Source organism: Anoplopoma fimbria, chromosome 7 (genome assembly GCF_027596085.1).
Source record: "Anoplopoma fimbria isolate UVic2021 breed Golden Eagle Sablefish chromosome 7, Afim_UVic_2022, whole genome shotgun sequence".
Classification (NCBI taxonomy): Eukaryota; Metazoa; Chordata; class Actinopteri; order Perciformes; family Anoplopomatidae; genus Anoplopoma; species Anoplopoma fimbria.
In genome coordinates, this window is record NC_072455.1 from 9936890 (window position 1) to 9944157 (window position 7268).

Consider the following 7268-nt stretch of genomic DNA (forward strand, 5'->3'; position numbering starts at 1 on the left):
GTGACCATTCTTGACTGGCCCAGCCAGAGCCCTGACCTAAACCCAATTGAGCATCTCTGGAGAGACCTGAAAATGGCTGTCCACCAACGTTCACCATCCAACCTGACAGAACTGGAGAGGATCTGCAAGGAAGAATGGCAGAGGATCCCCAAATCCAGGTGTGAGAAACTTGTTGCATCATTCCCAAGAAGACTCATGGCTGTACTAGCTCAAAAGGGTGCTTCTACTCAATACTGAGCAAAGGGTCTGAATACTTATGACCATGTGATATTTCAGTTTTTCTTTTTTAATAAATTTGCAAAAATTTCTACATTTCTGTTTTTTTCTGTCAAGATGGGTTGCTGAGTGTACATTAATGCGCCAAAAAAAATGAACTTTTTCGATTTTTAGCAAATGGCTGCAATGAAACAAAGAGTGAAAAATTTAAAGGGGTCTGAATACTTTCCGTACCCACTGTATATATATATATATTAGTTTTTTTTGTGCGTTTTTCTTATGTGGCATAATGGGACTACAATCAGGAATTCTGTTGTCCTACCTTTGTTGTACAACGACAAATAAAATAACCTTAAACATGAGCTTTCTGACTACCTCACAGGACTGACACTGTAGTTCTCAGCAAACATTACCAAAACAGGATGAAACGCATGTGTTGGGGACTATTCTGGCTCAGTGGAGAGCAGGGTCGCCCTCCAATCAGAGAATCGGCGGTCCAAGCCCCGGCTCCGGCAGTCCATGTCGATGTGTCCTTGGGCAAGACACTTAACCCCAAGTTGCGCCATCGCTATGTGAATGTTGTATGAATGTTAGTTAGACTTAGAGTCCTGATGTGCAGGTTGCACCTTGCAAGGTAGCCCCTGTCATCAGTGTATGAATGGGTGAATCATACGTAATGTAAAAGTGCTTTGAGTGGTCGGAAGACTAGAAAAGCGCTATACAAGTACAGTCCATTTACCATTTATTCCAAGTAGTGGATTAATTCACATTTGGTGCTGTAGTGAGTATTTTGGGCAGCAGATGGTATATGTAGGATTGAGTCCAAATAAAATACAGTGAGTGTGTTCATGGTAATGAAGGAACATGTCACCCAGAGCAACAATGTGATTGACTCAGCAATGGTTTCAATAACAATGGAGAACACACATAATACCTGTTAGTAGATACAGTGATTGTTGGGTTGGGTCTTTTTGAAGCTCTCTGTTGGGGTTATCTTTGGTCTATTTGTGGCCTCTCTCATTAATGTCCTCCTTGCCTGCCTTAAGTATTAGTCCTCTCTTGGCAAGTTTTAGTGTTGTTTTTGTGTCCAAAATCCACCATGTGGTTCAATAATGATCGAGGGTTACATTTCGCAAGTATTTTGGAGAAATCAGTTTTAGAGCAAAGTTTTAATCATTACATTTTTCTTTTTGGGGCCAAAACTATTGCAAAGTAAATAATGCATTTGGTGTATTAATTATACTCTTTTTGTCTCTGTTACAGTTATTAGTGAAGGAAAGAAGAAAAACATCAATATAACAGGTGATGATATATACATATAATGGATTTTGGCACTCTTGTTATTCTTCGTCAGACTTCTACTGACTGGACTGAGCAACACTGTGGGCTACACTTTTTGTGTTTTGCCAGGATTTGTTGACATTTTGGCAAATTGCTTTGCAAAAGTAAGCTGAATAAGCAGCTGTAGTACCAGTTGGCAGTGTAACACATAACTACCGCCAGATAGTTATACTATTGAAGAAAATTTATAAACATTTTCATTTTCAGGCCAGTTCTGGAGTTAAAAGGAAGTTTCATGGATGTTTATTTGTGATGGACCACAGAGATAATTATGTCCTTGAGAATTGCAAATCAAACTGAATCTAAAAATAAGTCTGCATGTTCAATTTTGACTGAATCAGAGATGTAAAGTAGTTTAAATATCTGAATCAGATCCATGAGCTGTCTCAGTTACTGCTGCAACTGCTACGGTTGAGCGTGTTTGTGAGAGCCAAACTACAATCACCAACCTGCCTTGTTTTTTTTTTTCCCCTCCTGCAGCATCATCATGTTTCTCACTCCGTGGCTAACAGTTTGAAAAGCTCTGCACTAAGTGAGAATTTCTTTTTGATTAATTTCAGGATGAGTGTAAAAGAAGAGCACTAAACCAAGTTTCTAAAGTTGATCAATTTATTCTGGTGCTTTGACAAATATTACATAATTATTCTAATGGTTTACAGTTAAAGCTGTTACATTATTGTCAGGCACCGCTGAGCCAAATCGTTGTATAGGAAAGTCAGAACTACTGCAGCCGTCTTACCAGAGCCTGATCGCATCCAAATGAACAAGAGAAGGCTATTGTTACCTTGAAGGCTTTAGGAAGTCCAGCTCTTAATCGTAAAAACATCCAACCTATCTTCAGATCCTCAAGTAGCCTCCTGCTCCTTACTTTATTCACAGAATTAATTTAAAAACACACAAACAAGAAAACTGAGGAGTCAAGTTCAAGATTATTAGGGCTTTAAACAAAAGTCTGGAATGATACCAACAGTTCAGAATCAGTTCTACTCAATGTGGGGATGGATTTTAAATCAGTTTAGGATAATTTGTTTAACATTAGGTTTCACCTGTGTCTCTTTCAGTTAGGACTGATGGTTGTAGGAGGAGACATTAACCCTGTCTGACTATAACTGACTCTGAAATGACTCACATGACAAGTTTAAAATTCTACTGTAAAGACTGTCCTGTGCCAGACAAAGTGTATGTGTAAATGTATCCGTTAAAAGACTGGTGGATATTGTCAAGCTACAAAGTCCAGCTCAGTTGGGTTCCGGTCTCTTTGACCCTCAACCAGTCTGTTGTACCTGAGGTCATCCGATGCACAGGCAACAAAGCAAATCACATTTTGACACAGTTGCATCACCCTTTCTAGGGGGCTTTGGCCACGCCCACCAATGCCGGCCTCAGGGTGCGACCGTGAAGTTTGTAGCCCACTTTGGTTACTACGGCAACGGTGCCAGGCTCCTTGCCCTCCACGGGGGCGTGGAAAAGCGCCTCATGCTCGTAGGGGTCAAACTTCTGGCCGTCAGGGTTGAGCTTGACCAGGCCATGCTTGGTGAAGACCTTCTGGATCTGGACCTCGGTCATCACCAGGCCATCGTACAGGTTCTTCAGGTGAGGGTTCTTGGTCGTCACCTCCTCCTTGGGCACACTTTCTGTGGCCTTCTCCAAGACGTCGGCCACCTCCAGCAGGTCCTTACAGAAGCCCTGGATCCCTGGTGATGGAAGGAAGTTAGAACATTATTCAGCATGCTTAAAATCTCACAAATGGTCTCCTAGGAACTTCTAGGTAGTGTTGACTTTTTGTCTAAAAGTGGGCCTGACTGAGAAAACATACAGTCAATGAAATAATATAATTTACCCAACAAGTTTACCAACATTAGCCAGCTTTCATACCACACCACGTAAGGCTGTAGCAGCAAAACCTCAGATTGTGTTCAATTGAGCAAGGGTGCGTTTTATGCTAATGAATTCAAGATACCGTTATTTAAATACTAAAGCCAGAGTAAGGCAGAGTTATAAGCATATTTAGCACCCTCTGATGTCAGAGAGAGACCCATTTTTCCTGTTAACAAAATGTGAGCTATACAACAGCTTTTTCCAATTGAGAATAAAAAAAAAAAAATCAGTCATAAGGCGAAGAAAATACATTTTCCTGTAGCCAAACCAAACTGACAGGTTGCTATCTAATATTAACAATAAATAATACAGTACATTTAGAGTGTCTATGATATCTGAAATCTAGAAAGAAAACCCTGAAAGGTAAAACCTCACTTTAAAGCATATAAAAACAGGTATACAAAAAAATAGTAGGTCAAGTATGCATACTCAAATTAGAAAAAGGTTTAATCAGCTTGTCATAAAATCTAAATAAAGTGCATTATAGTGAGTAAACAGTGCCAATACAGGTTTTAAGTAAACTAAACCAACAGCCAACAACTTCATTACGACACACAATTTAAACAAGGCTAAAGTTGCTGTTGTGTCCAGTGCCATCTAATGGTTAGAAGATGCAACTGCAGAATAAACATCTTTGCGGGATTCATCCATTGCAAAACCCATTTTAGGTGATAAATCCTGTTGAAATATGGAAAACTGGAGTCTTTACCGTATAATTTAGCATCTTCTATCATCTTCTGTGTCCTCGTCCTGAGGTTCTCTGTGTCCGCTAACGCTCTCTTGTACTTTTCCTGAAAACATTGTAGTTATAAGGACAGGGGGGGGGAAAAAACAACAATTAAATAGCTACATATCATTAACAAATTAAATTTCCTCAAAAAATACCTATGATTTTTTTGTCTCTGTACATTCGTTGAAGTGGTATTGATAAAAATGAACCCGAATGTTGTAACCATGTCCCCTATTCACAAATAAATAGTATTTGATAAAACAAATTCTTATAAGACCTTCAATTTGAGCTATTGCTAATTAAACTTAAACATTACATACACAATGGGGAATCCTATGTTTAAAATGCTCAAACGGTCTTTAAACTAGATCTGTAACTACCTGTTGTTTTATTGCAGACCAATCTGTCAAATCTTTTTCAATGGTTCATAGGGAAACATTGCAGAATGGTTCACATACAGAACATCACTCAAAGTTGTTTTTTCCCCACTCAAAATGACACAGAAAATCCTTAATTTTTTTAGGATCTACCAGTGACATGGCTTTAGAAGTTTTTCCATAGGTAGCGTACATTTCAGTGAAATTAACTGGGTAACTATTTAGGTTGTTAGTCCACCTGTAAAATGGTTGTCTTAAAATGGTGATGTCACCTAACAAAATATGGTAAATTCTTCAGGCCGTTGTCATTTCACAATGATGCAGTCTATGATAAGATGACTCAACTCTGACGACCGCCCCACATTGTGTCTGCAGCAAACTCTAACTCACTGTCATGTCTTTCAGCTGGTCCTCCAGCTGGGTCTTCTCCTCCATCAGGAGTGTCTCTGCTGCACTCTGCTCCGGCTTCTCCGCCTCCTCCGACCCGTGGCCATTCTTCTGCTGGGTGGCTGTGCAGAGCAATCGTGGATATGCTCTGGGTTGCAAGGAGGGAGGGAGGGGGGGAGAGAGAGAGAGAGAGAGAGAGAGAGAGAGAGAGAGAGAGAGAGAGAGAGAGAGAGTTTTGGACCGCTGGTTTGACAAACAACACATCTTAAGACATTACCATGGACATTATTAGAAGATTTCAATCACCGAAAGTTAAGGGAAGATAACACACAAAGTCGTCTAACTCTCTTCATCAGATAAATATATGACGATATGAGAACTAACAAACAATCAAAGACACACACACACACACACACACACACACACACACACACACACACAGAGAGAGAGAGAGACATTTGAAACATTCCATTCCATCTTCCGTAACCTGCTTATCCAGTTAAGGGTCGCAGGGGTGCTGGAGCCGATCCCAGCTGTCAATGGGTGAAGGCAGGGTTCACCCTGGACAGGTCTCCAGTCTGTCGCAGGGCTGACATATAGAGACAAACAACCATTCACACTCACATCCACACCTACGGGCAATTTAGAGTCTTCAATGCACCTAAGCTGCATGTCTTTGGACTGTGGGAGGAAGCCGGAGAACCCGGAGAGAACCCACGCTGACACGGGGAGAACATGCAAACTCCACACAGAAGGTTGTCTTGCTGTGAGGCGACAGTGCTAACCACTACACCACCGTGCAGCCATTTGAAATATGTCAAACTCCAAAAAGCAGACAGCCTTGACCGTTATATTAGCATACTGACCTAGGTTACATCACTCTCTTTAGCATATGTTATGTCATCATCCTTCTTCTAGAAATGACACACAAACACTAAACACGCTGGTTAGGCTTACGTTTTATTAATTCTCTTCCAACACACACGTCTGGTCAGTCAGTTTCAGTTTGCATCTGTCACGTAAAGGTCAACATTAAGGACCACAGTCGGTTAAGAAAGCTAACGCTGCTAGCCGGGCTACTACTACACTGTTCCCCGAGAGGTCGGAAGCTCACCATCCTGCCAAACCAAGCCTAACATTGCTTTTAACTGGTAGATTTCAATGAACAAAGTCGACATTTAAGTGTATTACCTTATTAACCCAGGGGAAGCTACGAGTGAGTAGCTCTGCCTCACTGCTCGCACACACCAACTCGCCATTTTCTACTGTGAACCACTGGTGAAACCTCCTTGTAACACGCTGACGGGACGCGCAGCAGTGATGGCAGCAGCGTGCGGTTTGAGCCAATCAGGAGTCAGCAAGCAGAACGCCCCTCATATTTGACCAATCAGAGTCCGAAAAGAGTTTGAGGAAAAGGTGTAGTTTGGTTGAGTTGAAGTTAAAGGTGAAGGCTCTTCATGTGAACAAGGACAGTTTAACAAACAATCCTTATTAATGTATTCACTTGTGTATGTCAGCCGTGGAATACACTATGTATTGCATATACAGTTGCATATACAGTCCCAGTCAAAAGTTTGGACACACCTTCTCATTCAACTACTTTGAAGAATCTGAAATATAAAACATATTCTGGTTTGTTGAGCATTTGTTTGTTTACCACATAATTCCATATGTGTTCCTTCATAGTTTGGATGTCTTCAATATTAATCTACAATGTAGAAAAAAAAAAAAAAAAAAAAAAACCATTGAATGAGAAGGTGTGTCCAAACTTTTGACTGGTACTGTAGATGGATACCACACATTAAGGGCCCTATTTTAACGGTCTGAAACGCAAGTGGGAAAGCGCAAAGCGCAAGTAGCTTTGTGGGCGGTTCTACGGCGCTATCGCTATTTTACAGGCGGATAAATGACACTTCCGCCGCGGCGCAAGTGTCAAAAGGGTTGGTCTGAAGCAGCCTAATTACCCGTAGGTGTGGTTTGGGCGTAACGTGCAATGAACCAATCAGAGCGTTTTCTCGCATCCCCTTTAAGAACGATCGGCGCATGTTCCATGGCGGATTGCTATTATGATGGCGGGTTTGCCAGGCGCACGCAATGAAAGGTTCACCACAGAAGATACCGATGTGCTTGTCAGAGCAGTCAAAGAACGCGAGTTGGCTTTATATGGGGATGGGAGAAACCCACCCAAAATTGCTTCCGTGAAAGCGGCTTGGGAGGAAATCGCCGTAATTGTTTCAGCAGCTGGACAAAATAGGACATCTCTCCATTGCCGTAAGCGATACAACGACGTCAGGAGAAGAGGCAAGGCCAAGCTTGCGGCCAACTTGAAAGCACGTCAA

At 41.5% G+C, this 7268-nt stretch overlaps 1 protein-coding gene across 1 annotated transcript; it reads right to left on the reverse strand.

The window, feature by feature from the left end:
* Nucleotides 1–2070: 2070 nt before the first annotated feature.
* grpel1 (GrpE-like 1, mitochondrial) lies at nucleotides 2071–6244 on the reverse strand. The gene is made up of 4 exons (XM_054601404.1): nucleotides 6121–6244; nucleotides 4933–5077; nucleotides 4145–4226; nucleotides 2071–3251 (listed from the first exon to the last, which is right to left on the reverse strand). Exons 1-4 carry the CDS (start codon nucleotides 6186–6188, stop codon nucleotides 2905–2907), a joined length of 642 nt encoding a protein of 213 aa, XP_054457379.1. The 5' UTR covers nucleotides 6189–6244; the 3' UTR covers nucleotides 2071–2904.
* Between the last annotated feature and the right edge of the window lie 1024 nt (nucleotides 6245–7268).